Source organism: Mustela putorius, unplaced genomic scaffold, assembly GCF_011764305.1.
Source record: "Mustela putorius furo isolate JIRA1106 unplaced genomic scaffold, ASM1176430v1.1 tig00537243_pilon_pilon_pilon, whole genome shotgun sequence".
Taxonomy (NCBI): Eukaryota; Metazoa; Chordata; class Mammalia; order Carnivora; family Mustelidae; genus Mustela; species Mustela putorius.
In genome coordinates this window covers 1,889,628-1,911,321 of record NW_025422382.1, presented here as the reverse complement: position 1 = coordinate 1,911,321, position 21,694 = coordinate 1,889,628, and the positions used below count along the sequence as shown (strand labels likewise).

The 21,694-nt window shown below is 37.6% G+C and overlaps 1 protein-coding gene across 1 annotated transcript in view; it reads right to left on the bottom strand.

Annotated features, from left to right (window-relative positions):
- The window catches only part of UNC13C (unc-13 homolog C), a 568,731-nt gene that overhangs the window by 100,812 nt on the left and 446,225 nt on the right, over positions 1–21,694 (bottom strand). The window contains exons 22-25 of the mRNA XM_045073496.1: positions 20,578–20,674; positions 19,762–19,905; positions 11,666–11,743; positions 6,929–7,006 (exon numbers count right to left, since the gene is read on the bottom strand). Coding sequence (XP_044929431.1) covers positions 6,929–7,006; positions 11,666–11,743; positions 19,762–19,905; positions 20,578–20,674 — 397 coding nt within the window. The remainder of the gene's footprint in view (positions 1–6,928; positions 7,007–11,665; positions 11,744–19,761; positions 19,906–20,577; positions 20,675–21,694) is intronic.

Here is a 21,694-nt window from a genome sequence, read left to right as displayed (position 1 = left end):
TCTTCAGCCTAGACAATTGAAGGGGGAAAAAATGCCTTTCCTTTTTCTCTGTACATGGGAAAAAATGATACCTTCAAACCTTGTGTGAGTAACATGACATTAGTTTCTCTTAACTGGAAGTTTTTTTTTTTTTTTCTGTCTTACCTATAGACTATGCCTCAACTCTTTGGATTGCTAACAAGATTGTCCTTACAACCGCAGAATTTTAGAATTAGAATGAATTTCAGAAACCATACAGTACCACCCCAGCTCGTTTTTACAAGCGGGAAAACTGAGGCAACGTGCCATGCTCTCTGACGTATCTGGGGACACATGAGGATTGAGAAGCAGAAGACTAAGAAGCCATTTTTTTTTTTTTTTAAAGGCAGTCTCTCCTGAAAACCCTCATTTTAAAAAAATAAGTATAATAACTGGACGGAGAAGGAACTTTGGGCTTTTTAGCTCCATCTATTGGCTGACTAACCATGAAACCAGACAGAGTAGGATTCAGTCAGGGGTAGAAGAAACAAGACACAGAACTGATGTTCAGGAATTATTCTGTTAAAAGCCGCCTTTATACCCTGTCGCTCTGGCTTCCCTGTTCTGCTGTCCGGATTACTGTGTCCATCTGCTGTTAGGTGATGTGAATGTGGTCTGTTCAGTGAACTGGACTGAGTACCTGTTGAGCATTAATCAGTAGGGGCACAATTCCCTCAGCCATTTGCATGAGGTGCCAGAGGGTCCCCCAAGCAACCACGAGAAGAGAACGGGAACTGGCTGGGTTAGGGAGGTGAGCTTGTCTCGTTTGCATGGATCAATGGTTTGTGAAGGCAGACAATCACAGTAGAAGAGCATCACAAGACAATAAAATAGGCCTATTATAGAAAATGGCAGTTAAAATTTTTTTTTTCCTTCCCTCCTGCCTGTGGCTTGAATTCTCTTTCAAATTTTATTAAGGTTCAGAGACAGGCGAGTTTCAAAAGAGGCCCGATGGCACAAGAGTGACCCTGTGCTCTCCCGGGAATGCTCTGGGGAATGAGGGTGACCAGAAGCACCTGCTTCAATCTGTACTTCATCGTGACCTGGGTCACTCGCCCAGAAACTCTTCCAGAAACGTCCTAGATAGCGCCTTGCCTTAATTTCACAAGCGTAGCACCTAGCTGAACTTTCCATGGTAGAGGCACTACATTCTTAATCATATTTATTAATCACCTCTATGTGATTTGCCCTTCTGGCCCTCATTATTCTTTTAATTTTCTATTAAGTCCGATTTGTTAACCATAATTGTAGAGATGACTCTGAGGAGAGAGAAACCCCGCAAGAGCTGAATGCTGCTGGAATGAAAGGCCACAGCCTCAAACGCTCACTTCTCCTTGTTATCTGCCATCATAAATCTAAAAATAGCTGCTCGCTCTTACTGAATTCAGCCAGAGGACAGCCCACCTTTGCACTCTGTGTACACATTAAGAGGTTAGAGGTTTCAGTTTAGTTTTCGAATTGTTGCAGGGCGAGATATAACAGTTACAACTTTCATTTAAAAGGTATTTTTAAATTTAGAAAGTGTTGGGCTGGGGGGCGGTGGGGGGAGGTGAGGGGGTCTCCAACTCCCAAACTTTATTACTTTAATTGTTCTGACTCCATTAATAAACTCCCATCTCAACTCCTGCTGCCCTATAGATTCGGTAAATATAACTGGCAACAACAGATTCTTCTATAAAATAGGAAAAAAAAAAACTTTGCAAACTGTTTTAGGAAACAATTTGAGATCTAAAAGGGAGCTACAACTAGTTTACATTGTCTATTTTCTTATCTAAGACATCTGATGCATATGTTGTAATTTGCTTTGTAATTGCTGGAAAAGATGAAAATAGTAGATTCTCATTAATGTATTAACTAGTGAGTCATATCACTATTTACATTAAGAAGAAAAGGTGAGACAGATCAGAAACTTGAACATAAAGCTTAGCCTCCATACAATGTCACCACCTTTTGATAAGATTATGTGTGAAATGTAAGCATAAAGTCTAAAATGTTAAAGAAAAATTCTGAATATTAATTTATCACTACTAATTGGTCACCTATACTTATGGATTACTGCATGCCCTAATACAACAGGATATTTGCCTGTATGACTGCATGCTGTCTCAAGGCCAATTCAAACATATGGTATCATTTGTGTCCTCAAGATTCAAAGCATTAAGTAGATCAGTCAAATATGTTGCTCATATTAGGCAAAGGGGCACTCAGAGCCATTTCCTAATTATTGGATAGCTGTTCTGAAAACAAAGAGAAGTAATTCTCTGAGCAGTAGAACAGCATCAGCTGGGAATTTGTTAGGAAAGTACATAATCAGGCCCCGCCCAACCTACAGAATCAAAAAGTCCAGGGATGGAACTCAGCAATGTGTGTTTTAATCAGTAACCCAGGCAGTTCTGATGTATACTGAAGTTCAAGAACTATCAGCGTAAAGTATTATTTCCTTTAAAACAGTGCTCTTTCAACCCCCCTGTTGCCAGCAAGTATAAAGTTAAAAGGATAATGCTCAGAAAAATATGATGGGTGTTCATTTCTGTCCTCTCCAGTGGGGATTTGCTTAGCTGAAGACGAAGTCCTTACAGCTAACAGGTTTTACAGTGAATTTCAATCAGCTACATGCATACACTTTTCCGTCAGATGCAGTTTCTAACTCTTCAAATTCAACATTAAAAAAATGAAAAAGCATATAGACAATGCTTTTTTGAAACAAAAGTGTAGTTAAATTGCTCATGAAAATATACACATGTTTAGGATAGGTGGTGTTATGTTCCAGATTCCATGGCACTGTTCAGCAAAGTCTACCATGGTGAAATGCATCAAGAAATTCATTATGTTTTTGAGACACAGCAATGAAAATAATATTGCCACTGTGCCTAATTAGTTTGCTTTGTGGCCAACAGAATTAAGAGAATTTAGGTAAGTGAACAAATGCCCTTATTACCCCTAAATGTCTTAATGATGACTAACTTCTAGCATTTGAAATACTGTCAGGAAGTTAGCAGGGTTATGGACAATTATGAATTCTATCGTTCAGATGATTGTGCCAATACAATATTGTGAAGGAGTAATGCCTCTTCCGCTTACAGAGCGTGGTCATAATTCTTCTAAGTCAATTACTACGAGTTCTCCAGAGCTCCATAACAAATACCTACGACTTCCTGAAATGAAATTAAATTTTGGATTATCTGATTTTCTTTCTCATGTACTTATACAAATTAGATTGCAGATCAAGGAAATGCAAAAAAGTCCTTTTCATAGGCTGTAGCTATATTATTTTTAAGAAAAAATGAATACAAGTTGTATATTTATTTGCAGTTGCTCTACACTCAATTATACTAAGTTATACTGAGTTTAATAAGCTATTAAAATAATGTAAACCAAAGTACATCCATTTTACTTTTGAGGTATTTGAGCTATGTGAGAATGATAAAACGATCATTCACTAGTAATGAAAATTACTACCTGGCATCCCAACAATATTTTTGCCATTACTATGTCTTAAAAAGACTGATAATGAAGCAGGGCGATTGTGGGGCACATAATTTAACTTCCAGCACAATACCGGGGCTTGGCTACTTCATCTGGTTTAGTTAATGTGTCCCAAAACAATATACACATGAAAAATCACATGAGATGCTTTATTAAAGAAACGCACGCGCGCACACACACACACACACACACACACACGACTCCAGGCCTCATTTCTAAGATTATACTCGCTTCATGGCCCATGTGACTTATTATGTTTTTTTATATTCTTTACAGTGATCAGAGTTGTCATGTCAAAACATGCTCCTCGTTTTTACACAAGAAAGCGTGTGGGAAAGTCAAAATAGAGGAAAAGAAATTTAGCGGTTTGTTTTACTCTTTTAAGTAGGGCGCTAGATAAAAAAAAAAAAAAAAAAGAAAAGAAAAAAGTGTGCCCACATGACGTCCAGGATATCATGCATGCAGGTGTTAATAGAATCTGGTTAGGATTGCCTGGAAGCCTCCGACAGGAAACAGCCTCACCCAGAAAAAGAGAGTTTTGTTTTATTTGTTTGGTTTTTTCCCGCCTTAAGGGAAAAAAAAAAAAAAAAAAAGTTTTCAACATATTTGTTTCCAGAGGGAAGAGAGGCTGATCCTATTAGGAGAGAAGAGCTACCCCAACAGTGGAGGTTCAAGCAGCAGAGAGCGATGGCATCAAGCAACTGGGGCTGCGAGGGGTGAGCACTTGGCAGGGGTGGGACAGGCGAGCCATGCTGCTGTTAGGGGCCAGCGGAGACACACGTGGCATCCAAAACGATACTGAGCAAGTACGTAAGCAATTCATCATTTGTTAATTAGACTTCTGCAGCAAGAAGTGCACATCCTAGCACAAGTGGTAGGGGACAAAAGCTAAGAAACTCCTAAAAGGAAAAGGAGGAGGCAGGGAAGCTTCCCCCAACACCACCAGTCAAGGTTTTATAAGGAGTTCCAGGGTGAGAGGAGAACCGGCGTCAGGACACGCTGCGCTCCCTCTCAAGGCCACCGAGCAGAGCATGCCCGCAATAAGTTCCATATAAACCTCTCATATCAAAGGGTCAGTTGTGTCATTCTCCATAAAATCCTTTTCCATCCTTATAAAAGCCCCCAGTTAAGCAACCCAAGTCCATCCTGCCATCTACAGGTAACTGATTGTTATTTTGAGATTCTGGTGCCCTGAGGAGGTCGAGTGTAGCACAGAGCAACTCTAACATAAATCTGTGTCAATCACAGTTCTTTCTCGTGGGAGGTTCAATGTGACACCCAGACTTGAGTTCAGGTCTTGCTTCCTCCTGACATTCCATCAGTCCCCATGCCAGTGCTGACTGGGAGTGCTGAAAGCTTTTTCCAGTAACAGATGATGAGGTGAAAGTAGAAAACACAAGATAAAAGAAACTGTGTGTAGAAAGGAGACAGAACATCAAAAGATGATGGAGAGAGGAAGGGAAGGAATGTATAAGATTTAAATGCAGGAAAAGAAAGGAGCTAGGGTCCTTGCTGCCTCCTAACAAATTACAGTGTTAGAAACTGGACAATTATTTCATTCACTGAATTGCATTTTCCCTTTAAATTATGTATGAGGAATTTAGCCACTGACCTTGCAAGAGTCATGAGGGTAGAAGGCATGAACCCCAGGATTTCTTTCTTCATTATTTTCTCCAATAAGAAGAGTCCTATGATTTAGCTATAGAGTTGTATCTAAATTTTTCATGTGAAACCCACATAACTGCCAACTGGCCATTTTATGCTAGGTAAAGTAGCCATTCGTGTTTGGTGAATAAGCTAAACTGCCCCACAACATTTTTGGTTAGTGAGCAGCGTGGCCCACACAGCTTCCTGTAAGGACAGGTTTGCTTTGTCTTATTAATCCTCAGCTCAGCTGGGTATTAGTCACATTAGAGTCCAACAATGGAAGAGAGTAAGGAAGCAGAAGTAGCATTAGGAGAAATTTCTGGAAGTGTGGCATTTTAAATATAACTTTATCCTTCCACAGTTTATGGTCTTTAAAATTCAGTAAGAGGCAGAATTTCCCACAAGAAATCACTGATCTCTTCATGGCTCTTCAAACAGAAAATGGACTTAAAGTCTGAATATAAAACATCACTCCAATTAAAAAGGGGCTCTCCAACTATGATCCCCAGTTGTTTGTGCTCACCTAAGTCAGCAAAAGAATTTAAAAATGAGGCTCATGCCCTCACACTGCAGAAACCACTAACACACTGTGAGGAAATGGAGCCGTAATAAACAGACACTGAAGCAGAAGCATAACCCATGAAAGTTCATTTTTGAAGTTCTGTACCTTCTTCACACACAGATCCTAGTGCTTCTCGTTTGTAGCACCCTAAATAGCAAGTTCAGTTTCAAAGGACTGAGGCTCTAAGAGAGGGAAATGGACAAATGGGTCCTTGGGATTAACGGCAACATCACACGTGAAGAAGCCCGCTCTTAAAAGAAGCATTTTCAGCCTTGTAAATTTAGAAGGAAAAGGGATCTTTGCTTCGAAATCCAACCTCGCTTCACATACGTGTTGTACACTTAGCACAATAAGGAACACGGTAATTGAAATCTGAAACAGAAATATTTCTACATTCTAGCTGCCCTTGGGGTTGTTTTAGGGAGGGGGTGGGGTGGGACAATGCCAACCCCATGACCTTCCCTCTTGGCACCAACTCCAGTCCCCAAGTCCCTGGACGCTCGTGGTGGTTCGTGAAAAACTGTGGCAACAGCAGGAGGCAGGTGCACAGCTAACATTTCACTGTCTGCCTGATCCAAACAAGCAAATGAGAACAAATCAGAAGTGCAATGGTCTTTAGGTTTAGGGGAAACAGCCAGGTAAAGGATAAGATGCTTACTATCACAAACCTCATAAAAGAATCTTTCTCCTTCCTTCTTCTGCTCAGGGAATGGCAAGTCAAAGATGTTGGACAAAGACACGACACATTACAGACACAGCACACAGCACATTTTGACAGACTTTTAGATGTGAACAATAAACCACTGATACATCAAAAATTGCTAGCACCACAAAACGCATCTCAGAACATAAAGTCTGATACCAACTTGACATTGCGCAACACGGTGAAAAAAAAATCTGTAGTTTGTAGAACTGTACCCATCATTAGCATATATGTCCATATTTGTGTACATACAACTACATCTACACATACACACTACAGAAGGCTACAGGCCATCTTCCTCCTGCCATTCACACTTCTAAAGCATTTACGTTCCGTATTCTGTTGTGGTTAATGATCACTTCAGTTGTTAATGGTGTTTTAGAGTATTATCATATCCTGTCTTTAGTTAACTCATGTAAAAAACTTGACTGACACTTTCCATAGCAAAGAGATACGCTGCTGATGATCTCTAAGTAGATATCTGGCAAATACAGGCATAAAAATATACCCACCTCTTTCCCTCCCATGGATTCAAACATTTTTTCCAGCTGGACCCGCAGTTGCTGAATATTGTTCATCAATATACAGGGCTATAAATAAAGCAAAAAAAAAAAAAGTGGTGTGAGAATCCTTCATACAATTATTGAATTGAATTATTGAATAAGTTTACCTTAAATGTGATTTAAGTATACAACTATCACTGATGTCCTATTATATTTGGCAATAATCCTTCTATTTTCATTTTACTTTTTAAAAGTTAAGAATGGAAGGGGGAAATGTTACCATTTTGGGGAATGCAATTCAATAATACACCCCAGACAATAAACCATAGGGGACTTACTACTACTATTTCTTTTATTATTAACATTGAGCCGAATTCTGTTTTTAGAGATTTACTTACTTTAAGAAAAAGGTAATAGTTTAATTTTGCCAGTATTTCACATTTAAAAAACCAAAACACCATCTGAATTTTAAAAATCTAGGAGAGGGGGAAAAAAAAGACACATTTAATAGACTCTCTTTGGCTATAGATAAAGCCTGCACATTAGTACTCAAGGCCCTTAATTATCTGGCTCCAAACTAGTTTTTCCTTCCCAACTCTGTCTACTGAAATATGAATAACTTTCACCTTTCAGCAGCTTATTCCCCCCAAAACACCTGTGCTTTCTAGACTCTGACCTGGCTTGGCAGTGGCCTCTTCACCTGAACCTCACTGCCTATCTGAATCACATCCATCATTCCAGGTTTGAGCTTTCTCTTTCCCAGACTATATCCCTTTGTCACTCACTTGACATTTGTTTTATTTGACTTTACATTTATATTGCTTTTCACTGTCTCACCCACTGACCTTAAATGCACCATGCATGCTGCTATGTCTTCTGCTTTTTCTTGATCCCAGAGTCCTCACAGAGCTTTCCACAGAATACATGTTTAAAAATGTTGTTTGATGCTGTGTTTCCAAAAAGGTGGAAACAGAACAATAACATGCAGGTGGAAAGCTTTGGGACAGGACTACATACGGACTTAGAATAATGGGAATTAATTTATCACCGGAAAATGGAATTGAGAATAGTTACAGAATAATTTCTATTTCTTGCATTCTGATTCAAAAAGCCAGTTGATTTGGGGGAGGAAAAGAATGAAAGAAAAGAAAATGGATATATCTTCCAAGTTTCTGGGAAATGAGCCAATAAGGAATTAGAGAGGCATAGAAAGGACTTAAAGGACAACAGGGAGGTGTTAGCACACATCAGTGGAAAGATTTTATTATTGCTTCAACCACATTACTGACCTTTGAAAAACTTTCTACTTGATTCTTAAAGTGACCACATCCTAACTTCGATTTATGAAAACAATTTTAAACTTTGATTCTGTTCCTTTGATTCCGGTCATATAAATATTTTATTTCTCTAACACAGATATCTAAGATTTATCTGCCATAGATTCTGTTCAGTAAGCTGAACCACAATATTCCACAAATAACTCTGGTCCCCAGCTGTGACTGAGAGCCACTTGCTCTAGGCTTAAACTTTCTGCAGTATGCATGGCCAGAACTTTCAGGGATTCAGCATCCTGACCCAAAGGCAAAGTGAACCCCCACTAGGGGATGGGGTCATTAGGATTTTCTTTCTTTCTTTCTTTCTTTCTTTCTTTCTTTCTTTCTCTCTCTCTCTCTCTCTCTCTTTCTTCCCTTTCATTGCAGAAGAGGAAGATTTGGCTTGAATTTGACGAGGAGGAAATGAAGCTCAAAGAAAGACCAGGACTCTTAATGAGAACCAGGAAGAGTGCATGGGTAAATGTTGTATCACTCTGCCCCCCATGGATCTAAGTTAGCTAGGAAGACTCTTCTATGATTATTAGATATTAAGTTTATCTTTTTTTGGCACATGTAACAGTACGTTAGTACCCAAAACAGTACTTTAGTACTTTAGTGCCCTGGTTGTATAAATAAAAACCAACCTCCAAGTCTTTTTAATATGACTATTTCCAATGGAAAAGAACAACCAAGAAGCAAAATGAACTATAGGCTCACTTAATATGACAATTTCCAATGGAAAAGAGCAACCAAGAAACATAATAAATAATATGCATGGATTGCTACTGACCCCAGGTAAGGCTACATATAGAAAAAAGATGCAGTCATCTAGAGAGAGAAAAAATAAATATGAGACTCTTCTCTTTCATTAAGATTTCTCTGACTTTGAAATGTTGAAATATCAATTTTATGGAATCAATTTATCAAATCACTACTGAGGACTGAATTACACAAATCTACCTTAAACCTAATCTGGAAACCGCTTTTATTTTAAGCACCTCTGTAGGTACTGAAAACAAAACAGAAAACATCACACAGTAAAGAGAATAGTAACTTAATTCAGAAGCATCATTTGTTGATGAGTTTAATTAGATAAAATAACCTATGTTGAAGTTGTCATCTTTTTATTTGTATACAGTTTGGCTTTTCCCATAAAAATATCATAATGCATTTCATCTGATCTAAATCTGTAACAAAGTTAGGAACCTAAACTATAATGAATATGAAATTTGTGTTGGGACTAGGGCCATTTCTCTATGACCAAAGTATGTTTGTGAGTTAAAAAAGGTTTTTTTAAAATATTCAAAATCAAATAATTCTGATTTATATGTGTTGCAGCGCTACTTTTGGAGTATGAGAAAATGGATTAAAAAACTTGTGATCCATTTTCAAGGTGAAACATCACAGCTAGAGAAAATATATATTCTGTTACAGAGATTCTGTCATCTTTAATTCTGAACCCTGGGAAAGCAAATGTTAAGGGGGATATCTCTCTTTAAAAGTTTTTAGGTCAAGGGACGCCTGGGTGGCTCAGTTGGTTGGACGACTGCCTTCGGCTCAGGTCATGATCCCGGAGTCCCGGGATCAAGTCCCGCATCGGGCTCCCAGCTCTATGGGGAGTCTGCTTCTCTCCTCTGACCTTCTCCTCGCTCATGCTCTCTCTCACTGTCTCTCTCTCAAGTAAATTAAAAAAAAAATCTTTAAAAAAAAAAGCTTCTAGATCAATTTGCAGATGTTATAGGCATATGCCCATAAATATACTGAGAAAAAAATAATTTTAATGTTCTTGATACTGAAAGAAATAGTTATATGTACATGCACGAATCTACAAGAGAATTTCTTCAATTTATCTCAGCTGAAAGCATACACTAAGCTATTGCTATTCTTTCATGGAGATACTGAAATGATGCTTGGTATTTGAATGAGAGTCTAGGACTCATTAACGTATCAGGAACTAGGAAAGAAAAGCACTGAGGAAAAGTTCCTGTGTTGTAATATTTGCAAGGGTGTTTTCTTTCTTTATAAATACTTGATTTTAAAAGCATAAAACATACAGAAAAATACAAAGAATAATAAACATTGATATATGATTCTTCTCCCATGTTTTAAAAAATAAACTACAGAATGTTAACTCATAATACAGCGAAAAGTCTGCTGTCTTTAAGGTTGTTTTTCTTTTCTGAATGACAAGAACTATCCCTGGTAATTCATAGCTACCTTTTAAAATTTTCAAGTTGGCTATCCTGATATAATCAGAATTTTTCCTGAAATTATCTGGCACTGTTTCAATTTTCAACATATTACTTTTCAAATGTATTATGAATTTAATTGCAAATATACAGTTTCAGTAAATAAATATCCTGTCTTATCTCTTAGAGTATAAACCAATAGGCAGTTAGAAATCACTGCTGAGATATCTGTGAGTTTTAATAAAATTTCTGGGCAGCATATTAATTTTAGAGAAAGAAGCATCTTCTGGGACCCTCGAGAACCATTAAGACTGACTTATATTAATGAGCTGTCAGCCAGAGGTCAATGAAGTTTCACCAAGAATTCTCTTTTAGACTTGCCTGATAGTGGGAACTAATTTTTTGAGGAGGAAAAAACTGATATTCCTCCCTTAAAATCCTGTTTTAAAAAACAAAACAAAACAAAACAAAACTGATTTTCCTCTTTAAAAATCCTCTTTAAAATTTTTTTTGTGTTTTAAAAAAATTTACTATAATGTTACCAATATAATTCTCCTAAAATGACATTTGGTGAATAGGAAAGATTTCACTTTCTACCACAGACTACCACTGATTATACTCTATATCACTTAAGTTTATCTTGCTTTAGTTTATCTCTTGGTGCCTTTTATTAAGTTGCAGTGCTGGTTTCAATTTTATAAAGATTTTCTTTCATTTTGTTAATTTAATTTTTTTCCAGTGTTCCAAGATTTTCTTAATCATCTAGAAAAGAAAAGGCTAAGTTAATGATTTAGAGGAGAAACCAGCATTACTTCTTACACGAACTATCTTTCTCAATTTATTTGAAAGCTGAAAGAAAAATTGTACTCAATTAAATTGTACCAGTGTCCAAACTATGTGACTGGTATCAACATAAACAAGTTTTTAATTCCTAGTTCTCTGCTTCATTGTTTCATGATTATGTGGGTTTTTAATTGTTTATGTGAGTCTTCTCCCTATTGCCATGGAAAACCACAAGTTGGCTTGGCATTGAGATGCTCTCAACCTTCCCCTGATTGCTATACTGTAGCCAGATCAGGCAGGACTCCCAGAGAAGTATTCAAACAATTTCTTGAGATCCCTATTCCCTATCACCCTTGAAAACAGAAAGAAAGAAAAAAAAATCTCTTGATTACTCATTTGTTTTTTAAAAAAATGGATTTGTTTTTTAAAAAATGTCTCAAAGCAGACACAGGTTTACTTACCACATTTTCCTTATCACAATATGAACTGAAGTCACTTGATAGGATTGCAGCATACTGAAGCAGTACTTTATTGATAGTCTAGAGGAAAAGCAGGAAATGTACCTGGTTAAATGTATCCAGTTATACACGCACTAGCCAGCTTAATGCTATCCACGCAAACTTTTCACGTCTTTTTCAGCTAAGAGAGGGGACAGATGCAGTGATTAAATGTATACCCTTGCCAAAAAAAGGATCTCAAACTACCATGCTTAGATAACAATTTGTAATATTTCTGAGTACATGTGAAAGGTATTCTACATGAGCTTATTAATTCATTCCATTTTAACATAATCTGCTCCATCCTGAAATTCTTTATTTCTAACTTTACTAAGTAGGCAGAAGAGACATGATTTTATGCTTGGATGCTTACTACCTAGTGACCCGAATGCTCTTTTTGTCCCCTCCTTAATAACTGAACTTTTCTTTGACTCCTTCCTCTTGGTTTCCAGTTCCTATACCCCTCTCTCATCCCTACCACACATACATTTAGCATGCCAAAACTGTTGTGGTAATTTTCGCAACTGTCTACAATGTTCCTAAATACCTTATACAATTATAAGTGTTGTCAGAGCATTCCTGTACATGCCCCTTAGTAATGAATATTTTCAGTAATTTCCTATGATAAGGAACCTTATTAATATCAAAGACCACCTCTGAAGACTTTTGTTGTATCACACTATTTCAATACATTTACCTTTAATTTACTCAATTAGTTATTGGTGCATTATTTCCTAAAAATGTTGCCTAATTTTTGCCTTTGTTCTGTCCTCTTCATCCTAATTTTGCATTTACCTTCTCCATTTAATAACTATTTGTGAGCTGAAGGATGCCCTCTGTTCCACTAGTTATGCAAAATAAGGAAAAAACAAATACATGTGTTAGTTAAATTCTATTTCAATTACTTCAAGATACATTGATGAATTTGTATCCTACCAGTTTTACTTATATAGCTTGAATGATCACAAACCAAATGCGGACATGGTTTTCTTAGAAGAGAGAAAGCAACACTAACTATAGATAAAGATTATCTCTTTTCACAGAAAACCAAGGACAAAAAACTTGTTTCCTTTTTTGTATGACGTATTCATCTGAATTTTCTTTGTGGCTCAGGTCAATTCAGGAGACACTCTAAACATCTCTCCTTTAGCTTAATCTCTTACTCGACAAGCCTGAATTCACCAAACAGAACTATGAACTTGTTTTATGGGCATTTAAGATCATGGTGAACACCTGGAAATAGGGATAAAATGGAGAAAGAAAATTGATATTTTGTGGAAGTACAAAGTATCATGGTAATATGCATCAGTTTAAATAGAAAGTTGGCATGGAAAATATAAAATCTTATCAAGCAGTAAGTCTAGAAAAACAGATGGCTGATCAGACTGAAGTATCGTCCAAATGCAGCTGTTCAAATCCCTTCAGATACAATACTGAAATTCACTTTGGAACTTACCTGTGAAGTACCAATTCACTCATACATAGAAGTACTGCTTTCAACGTACAGGTTCTAATGACAGTGTAAACTCTTTAGAAACATTTCATTATGTGGTAGAAACAAAAAGGAAGACAAATCAGACTCGAGGAGCGTGTTGTGACTCAGAGATTCTAACTAGCTCCAGAGAAAGTGTGGAGAGCAGAATCCAGACACTCATTTCTGATTATTGTCAAGGTATCTCCCACAGCCCAGCACCTGACTCTGCAAGAAAATCCTGGTCTGCTCAGTTCCCTCGTGGGGACAAGGAAATGATCCTAGGATCTCACATCCACTAGCCTACAAACACCGATGGTTGTTAGCAATCCGGGATGAGTTGTGGGCTGAGGAGGAGAGCTCAGCCATGTAGGATATAGTGTAAAGTCTTGTGCCTGTGAGAGTTGTGGATACACTGGCAACGAGAACATCCATTTCTTTACTAATGTACAAAGTACACTTGATAAAAGTGCTCACACACACATTTTAGGGGCAACTCCAATTTCACTCTAATTTATTCAATGAAGTAAAACCATTTCAGACGTTATTTCTTTAATGTCAGTAAGAAGTTACTTGAGACATACTGACCTAAGACACATCTCTTGCTGCCTCATAAGCATCACTTAGGAACTTGTGGAAGTTCCAGATCTCTGGTCCTCTCCTGGGTTACTGAGTCAGCAATTCTGGTGTGCGTTAAGAAGCCCCCAAGATGATTCTGATGCAAGCTAAAGTTTGAAAATCTCAGTCCTACTGAATGCATAGCAAGGTGGAGGATAACTCTTCAGAGAGAATCTGTTGATGGAAGGGGTACCTAGCAAAGCCTGGAAGACAGAACTTCTTCCAGAGTACGTGGACTTGACTAATAATGACTTCTCTCTGTGGGACTTTTGGGCTTCAGAAATAGGGCAGCATAGAGCGAGAGGCAAGAGCCTAACAGAAGCTGTTTGCATCATGTTCTGAAAGAAAGTAGAGTTTACATGGAGAGAGAGTCATGAAGTATGGATGATTCTTTTATGGGTGCACAAAGGAACTGTCATTCAAAGAACTCCAGATTAAATAGTGACATTCTAACAGGATTACGGTGAAGCCAGGGATGCTCTGCTTTTACAGATCAAGCAGGAGGACTAAAATATCTCCATCCTCACTCTGCTCCCATTAGATGGCAGCTAGTTCTGTCACTGAGGGGGTAGCTGTCAGTCAGTTAGTAGGATCTCCTGAACTAATGGCATGTGTTAGAAGTGGGCTAAATATCTTGTCAACACCACCAGTCGGTCCCTCTAGGGTATGACTCTTGCAATTAAGAACCCTCGTTCAAAATCCATCTTTTCAGGGGGCGTTTAGTATTAGAGCAACGCAGGGAAGACAAGAGATGTAGTATCTGTTCAGTGACATTAGAAAGTCACATCGGTGCTTTCTAGCACTGCATTTTAACACACGCAGCATAACGCAGAATCCGCCCCCCCGACTGCCTAGGCTTGGCCCAGAGCATAAAAAGAAATGTTGAGATTCTGCTCTCCAACTCACCAGTTGATTCGTGATGACACCAGACTGGGAAGGTAGTATGGCTTAGTGGTTAAAAGCATTTCACGAACCCTGCCATTTCTGGTTGGGTGCTTGTTTGAGTTACTTAAATTTCTAAACTTATTTCATCATTTGAATAATTAGGAAAAATCACAGTACTATGGTCACGGGGTTGTAGTGAAGAATAATTAAGAGATTATTAGCACATAGCAATGTTCAATTAATTATCATCATTACTTTAGAAAATTAGGATTGCGCTCCCAAAGAACAAGAAAGACATGCATCTCATTCAGCATTGTATCTCCAGTGTCCCTGAGCACTCAAAAAATAAATAAATAAATGAATGAATGAATAAATAAATAAATAAATAAATAAGAGAGAGAGAGAAGCAGTAAAGCCATAGAAATATCCATGGCCTGTGCACATTCTTCGCCTCTCGTCACAGCTATGAAATGTGAAGCACTTGATTGGTTTATTGAGTCTTATATATGCTTTAGTAAGGACAAATTATCCTTTCAAGCACCATTTTACAATGCCAAATCTTCCTAACTGTTTGCAGATATCATTAATTATGTCTTTTCTCTGAGAGATAGTTTAAATCAATATAAGTCCTAGGAAGAGAATGTGATTTCAATATTCTGATACAAGGATCCCAATTCCAAAAAGGATAGGGTTTTCAAGACCAAAGGTCCCAAATGATGAAACAAAACGCATTCTAACAGTCTGAAGCTACTGTGAAATAGCTAATTATATTAACCACAAAGTCCTATCTTCATTTTTATGATTTTTAAAAATCATTCCAATAGAATTTATCTTTCAATGAAAATTACCAATTTCTGCTTTCCCAGTAAATGGGGCTTTTTTCCTTACATGATTTCCATGGAATGATAATTGGTAGTATTGAATTTACATGGATTAAGAATATTTTAGGTGTTTAAAAAAATTTTTTTAAGATTTTTATTTATTTATCTGACAGACAGAGATCACAAGTAGGCAGAGAGGCAGGCAGAGAGAGAGAGGAGGAAGCAGACTCCCCGCTGAGCAGAGAGCCCCATGTGGGACTCGATCCCAGGACCCTGAGATCATGACCTGAGCCAAAGGCAGAGGCTTTAACCCACTGAGCCACCCAGGCGCCCCTAAAAAAATTTTTTATGGTGCCAATAAAAATTCACATTTAGTCAGTGACACAAGGAGCCTAGTTCTTTTCTCCTCGCTTCAAAGAAGGCATTTCCCCGTGTGGATTCTAACATAACCCTCTTTGTGACCTCCTACTGCTTTACACTTTCGTGTAGCCCACTTGTTTACACGTGGCTGCGAGCAACCTCACAGCTACAGAAAGGTCAAAGGTACGAAGGAGGGGAGGGTGGTCTGGAGCCCAGCAGCGTGAGCCCGCGAGCCCTCTTCCTCCTGCTCTCTCTCCCCGCTTCCACACCTCCACCTTACATAACCTGCTTCCTGACTACTCTGAGGGTGAATTCTAGTTACTTTTCTAATATTGTGCACCACTTAATAGTATGTCACTAAATATATTAACTCTGAGATTATTAAATGCTCCATACGACTCTGCTTCCATGAGTCCCACAGAGTTCCAAGAATAGTATGTGACATACTTTTTTCAACAGTATCCCTAATGACCCCATTTCATTCTTCTCTTGGCAGTCACCCAAAATGCGGCTGCTTGTCAAGAAAAGACAGTGATTTTTTTTTTTTTTTTCCCCAGAATAATTCTCCTGCAGAGCTTACCTGCAGGTTTTACCACACTGGGAAACTGAAATCAGTGGCTACCAAGAAAGGCCCCTCTGGAAAGGATCAAAAAGTAAAGGATTTTTACCTGTTATCTTTAAAAGCAGGAGGTTACTTTTGTCTATCTAATTAACTTATAAAGACTAGAGTTCAAATGTTAACAATACTTGATGGTTACTTGATGGTAAATAAATAATATAATATGGTTTAGGCTGATAGCTTACTTACCTAAAGGCCTTCATAGGCTTCTCATTTTCTTTTCAGACTTTTGATTTTTTTAAATTATGTGATTTCAATATTCTGATACAAGGATCCCAGTTTTCTACTAAAGATGTTTCCACTTTGCCTGTTCTTCCAGACTCCTTATAAAGAGGACCTAAATGTCCAATGGTACAATTCCATCAGCTCTGTACTAATCCTACGCTTTCTTTTCTTTGAGATCTCTCATACTTGTCAGGGAAGAACCTGAGTCACAGAATGGAGGAGGGTGACAAAGACTCTCTCCTTGACCAAACTCTGGCCAGGCTACCTCCAGGTGTCTCTCAGTCAGGCCTCAACCTTAGCCTATCAAGACTTGAACAAAACTGGGCCACCTGGGTGGCTCAGTTGGTTAAGCCTGTGGCTTAAGCTCAGATCATGATCCGAGAGTCCTGGGAACAGAACCCTGCATTGGGCTCCCTGCTCAGCCCGTGGTCTGCTTCTCCCTCTCCCCTGCTTGTGCTCTCTCTCTCTCTCACAGAAAGACTTGATCAAAACAGTTAACAGCTTCTAACAGTTCAGGGCTTCCTCCCCGGAATGATCCCAGATCCCCTTGAAGTGCCTACCTGAGGAAACTAACTAGTGTCTTTATAAGAAAAGTAAATTTGGGCATGCAGAGAAATACCAGGGGAGCGTACACACAAGAGGAAGAACCATGTGAAAATCCAGTAGGAAGGTTGCCATCCCTAAGCCAAGGTGGGAAGCCTGAGGAGAAACCAAATCTGCTAAAACCTGGGTCTCAAACCTCTCCCAAGCTGTCAAAAAGTACTTTTCCAAGAAGAGTAATACACTTTAAATATTTTACAAGTTAACTGAGTTTTGGTATTTTCTTATTTTTTAACATGTCAAAGGTATATATTTATAAATATTTAAATATAAATGTATATACATATATATTTTATTTTATATATTTATATATAAATATTTATATATTTATATATCTTTTATAATATTTATATATAAAATTTATATTTATATATAGTTATAGTATTTATATATAATATATAATTTTAAATGTATTATAATATTTATATATTATATATAAATATATTAAAATAAAATATATATAAAAGAAAACATATGTTTTATAAATATAAATAAATATTTATTTTATATTTATAAATATTTATAAATATTTTTTATATTTATATATATTTAATACATATTATATTTATTATTATTATGAATATTTTATTATAAATAAAATATATATAAAAGAAAACATATATACATATATATTTTATGTATTTATATGTATATAAATACATATATATTTATATATAAAATATAAATACAATATATATACATATACACATATATACGTATATATAAGAAAGCATACATACACACACACACACACATATGGTCTTTTAACCTCTGAGATGCCCTGACTATAGCATTTGACTTTACCATAGATTTGGCACTCACATTATAAGATTTTTTTGTGGCCAGAGATATTGCTTATTCATGGCTTCGTCTCTCAAAGTGACTCGTAAAGTGCTCAAGTGAGGTAACAAGTAAACGCTTGTTGGATGAACAGTGGAGACCTCTGTCTATCATCCAAACTGAAGGGCAGTCAGACATAGCACCACGTAGGTCATTCCCCTACATCACTCTCTGTCATGTCACTACCCTGCTTAAAATTCCCCACATGGCAGTGTTACTTGGGTTGTTCAGTTAAGATTAACTTTAAACTTCATAATCTGGACAGCAACATTCTGCAAGATTTAGACCCATCTTCACTTTCCCACTTAGTCTGTCATCTAAGAAAACTACATTTTATAAAAATGAAGTGTGGAACTAGAGGGTATCATGCTTAGTGAAATAAGTCAATCGGAGAAAGACAACTATCATACTATCTCCCTGATATGAGGAAGTGGAGATGCAACATGGGGGGTTAAGGGGGTAGGAGAAGAATAAATGAAACAAGATGGGATCGGGAGGGAGACAAACCATAAGTGACTCTTAATCTCACAAAACAAACTGAGGGTTGCTGGGGGGAGGGGGGTTGGGAGAGAGGGGTGGGGTTATGGACATTGGGGAGGGTATGTGCTTTGGTGAGTGCTGTGAAGTGTGTAAACCTGGCGATTCATAGACCTGTACCCCTGGGGATAAAAATACATTATATGTTTATAAAAAATAAAAAAATAATAAAAAATGAAATGAACTGGGGGGCACCAGGATGGCTCAGTAGGTTGGGCTCTGCCTTCAGCTCAGGTCATGATCCCGGGGTCCTGGGACTTAATCCCACATTGGGCTCCCTGCTCACTGGGGAGCCTGCTTCTCCCTCTGTCTGCCACTTCCCTTGCTTGTATTTTCTGCCTTTCTCTGACAAATAAATAATAATAAAAAAATCTTTAAAAAAATGAAACAAACTATTCAGACTCATACTGTAGTTAATGGCTGATTTGAAATCATTTTCATGATTCCAAGTCTAATATACTTTTCACTGTAGTACACTGTGTGTTAAGAATACTTGCAACTTAAATATGAAATGCCAAGGCGTACTTTCAGCTAAGAAGCACTATAACTAAAATAAATAATTTTGCCATTCCTCACAGTCTCTTCAGTTACAAATGACTGAGTCACTAATGTGAATGACAAATAGATTTTTAAAGAATAATAAATCCATTTTAAGAAACAAGAAGGACAGGAACGCCTGGGTGGCTCAGTCGGTTAAGCAGCTGCCTTCAGCTCAGGTCGTGATCCCAGGGTCCTGGGATCCAGTCCCACATCGGGCTCTCTGCTCAGTAGGGAGCCTGCTTCTCCCTCTGTCTCACCCTGCCACTCTGCTTGCCTGTGCTCTCTCTGTCTCTTTGTCAAATAAACAAATCAAATCTTAAAAAGAGAGAGAGAGAGAGAAAAAAAAAAAAAAAAGAAACAAGAAGGGACAGAAAGAAAGTCAGATGACAAACCTGGAAACCAAACCAATAGGTACTAGAATTAGAAATGAAATCGGGGTACTAGAGCCAGAGAAGACTACAAACTGCAACATCCTTCAGGTTCTGTGCAAGAAAATAACATCCCACAGTCTCAGAAAAGAAAGCATTCGTTCTCTTTAACCAACCTTCGCAAATCTTCTCATTAAGTGAGATAATGCTTCAGGATTAGGGCATTCCAGTTTCTTAATAATCTCGAAGCTCTGATTAAGCTGGGTGAAGACATCAACCACAGAACAAGAGAAGAGGGCATGATCCGATGTCTGCTGGAACTGAGGGGAGAGAAGAAGAAACCAGATGAGACCATCCCAATAAGCACATTAGAGGGAGTGTGGCCAGAGGCGAATCACTTTACATAAATAACTTGGTCTCCTGTATCATGTGCCTTCATTTCACACGCCTTCTTTTCCTATTTAATAAGATACTTACCCATTTCAAAATCATTCATGTCCTTTTCTGGAAAATGTATTAGAACTCGTATCACGGGGCAGGCTGCTATTAATTGGTTTCTCCATTGCGATACTGAGGGACTGGTTCTTTTTATTTCTCGTTCCCCATAGATATGAGAATGGTTTAGAAAGATATTGTGGCTCAACACTTAAGTTGTTCCAGAGGGGTTTGGAGGGTGTCTGCTCCCAATCTTAAAATCCTGGAAAGGTTTCAGGACAAGGAAGTTTGTATAACCCTACTGAAATTTTAAACTGCAATTTAGGAGGTAAAAGAATCGTGGAGCAAAAGGGGGATTGATTTTCTTTTTTTAATTTAAACAATTCCCTAAGGTTCCTACCAGCCTTTTATAGTTGTGTTTTACACTTATTTTGATCATTAGAGGATTAAAATAAACCTTAAATAATAACAACGAGCCTAACAATTCCCATTATCTTAAAAATGAGTCACGTGAATGAATCTTGACAATAAGCAGTCTTAAAGTAATTTAAACTCACTCCGTCTTTTTTGTCTCTTCCTAGTGCTCCATGAAGAAACTCCATTGACACATCTTCATTTTCATCCAGCCACTGCATGACAAAAGGCTCAAACCACCTAGAGAAATTAATAATGTCACATACCATAAAAGATATCACTTGCACATAATTAACACTGAATATTGCTCTTTTCTTAAATGAGAGTAATTCAGGACCAAAAATTTCTTTTTATGCCCTGTTTTGCACTTCTGTTTTCTCAGAGACTGTTAGCTTTTACTTCATCAAACACATCCCTGTTTATTTACTTTCAATGTCTATCTCTTTCTTGGCTCCTCCCGTGGTACTTTAAATATACTTAGTTCCTAATTCCTACACACAGTGTCCTTCACAATTCAAAGTCATATACAATGTACATCTTGTGTGCTGTCCCCTATCGTGCCATTCTCTCACCTTTTAGTACTTTACTGATGGGCTTCCTTTCATCCATACCTACTTGTTTCCTGTAACTGATCCTGGGTGCCCATCTCTGGCTTGTTATGATGTACAATCCACCTGCAGTTGTGTTTTGTGAACAGTCAAAGGTTCAGAGTTCTTTTTTTTTTTTCATGTGGAGGTATAATTGCATAACACCTCTTATTCAGAAAACCATTCTTTTCCCCATTGCCTTGAATTGCCATCTTGGGTATAAATTAGGCAATGGCATATATGGGTTTGTCTCCAGACGAGTTTGTCCTATCGGTCTCTTTGTCATGAACTAACACCACACCCTTTTAATAAGTCTTGATAACTGATAACAGCTCTCTAGGGTTTTTTTTCCTTCCTCTTCCACACTGCCTTCGTGATTCTTAGTCTTCTGTATTTCTTTATACATTTTTTGAGTGAATCTGTCAATTTGCACAAAAATACCTGCTGAAATTTTTACGGGATTGCATTAAATCTCTAAGTCGATGGGGGAAGCATTACTCTCATTACAATAATGCATCTTTTTAGGAACACTTTTATTTCAGTTCATCTTAAATTTCTCTTAGTAACATTTTATAGTTGTCAGAGTAGAGGGCTTGCACATCTTTCATCACCATTTGTTTCTCGTGGTTTTAATGCTATTTAAATGGTATTGTTTAATATGTAATTTTCTAAC